This window comes from Echinops telfairi, unplaced genomic scaffold, assembly GCF_000313985.2.
Source record: "Echinops telfairi isolate 266 unplaced genomic scaffold, ASM31398v2 ScPeMD7_7467;HRSCAF=8505_1, whole genome shotgun sequence".
Taxonomy (NCBI): Eukaryota; Metazoa; Chordata; class Mammalia; order Afrosoricida; family Tenrecidae; genus Echinops; species Echinops telfairi.
The window spans coordinates 12,156,513-12,157,651 of record NW_022111368.1 but is presented as its reverse complement, the minus strand read 5'-3'; the positions used below and the strand labels follow the sequence as shown (position 1 = coordinate 12,157,651).

The window sequence follows — 1,139 nt, the reverse complement described above, 5'->3', positions numbered from 1 at the left end:
AAGCTCAACTATGACTTACTCTGGGAGCTCTGGTGTCATAGCACTTACATGTTGGCCTGCAAACCACAAGGTCAGCAGTTTGAAACCACCTACCACCCCCCAGGAGAAAGATGGAGGCTTTCTACTCCCATAAAGATTTACAGTCTGGGAAACCCATAGGGGCAATTCTACTCTATCGTATAGGGTCACTATGAGTCAGCATCACCTTGATGACAAGGAGTGTGGGTTTTTTACTTAACATATAGGGGACTTCAGGGTCCTCTTTGTTTTTATATCGTTTGGCTTGGTCCTCACTTCCTTTAAGGTATTCCGCCTATACAGTTATCTTTTTATGTCATTCTTCCACAAATGTGTTGATGTCCCCTCGTCCATATGTAATAACTAGTGGATTGATTCTGCACCCTGAGTCTGCTCCCCTTTATGTACTCAGCATTGAGCAAGTGTTGTTTGGGGTGCGGGGGCAGTGAACGGATGGATCAAGGAGTAAGCTCTGACGATCACCTTAGTCCTTGGGCATTGAAGTAAACACATGTAGTGACTCTTGTTGTCTGTGTAGTTTACAGTTCATGTTAGGAAGGGACAGTAGACTTTTACCAAGAGTACAGTTCACAGTGTTGATGGAGATGCTGTATGAAGGCTTGGATCTTCCCTAGCTTTTATTTGGGGAGAGAAATGATTGCCATTTTGACTGAAGAGCCTTTCCCCAGGATTTTTGACCTCACTGAACCCTCAGTGGTCCTTCTAAAGTGCCCGCTTTCTCTCTTTCAGTGAAGCGCTACATCCGGAAAGGGGTCCCGTTTGAGCACCGGGCACGTGTCTGGATGGGAGTGAGCGGAGCCCAGGCACAGATGGAACAGAATCCTGGCTATTACCACCGACTTCTCCAGGGAGAGCAGAACGACAGCCTGGAGGAGGCCATCCGGACAGGTATCCCTGCCACTTGTCCCCTGGGCCATGCAGTGCACATGGAAGGAAGTGGGTCAGGTAACCGCAGCCCAGGGAAAGGACTGGGCTTGCACATGTATTCTCATGCCGAGATGGTGCTGAGGAGGCTTACATCATTAGAAATGCATCAACTGGTTTTAATTTGGAATTATGTTTTCTCAGAGGAAATGAAGAACTTGAGTCTTCCTGAGGAG

At 47.6% G+C, this 1,139-nt stretch overlaps 1 protein-coding gene across 1 annotated transcript in view; it reads left to right on the top strand.

Annotated features, from left to right (window-relative positions):
* GRTP1 (growth hormone regulated TBC protein 1) overlaps positions 1-1,139 on the top strand; it is an 89,217-nt gene that overhangs the window by 31,518 nt on the left and 56,560 nt on the right. The window contains exon 3 of the mRNA XM_045283813.1: positions 769-927. Within this exon, the coding sequence (XP_045139748.1) occupies positions 769-927 (159 nt within the window). The remainder of the gene's footprint in view (positions 1-768; positions 928-1,139) is intronic.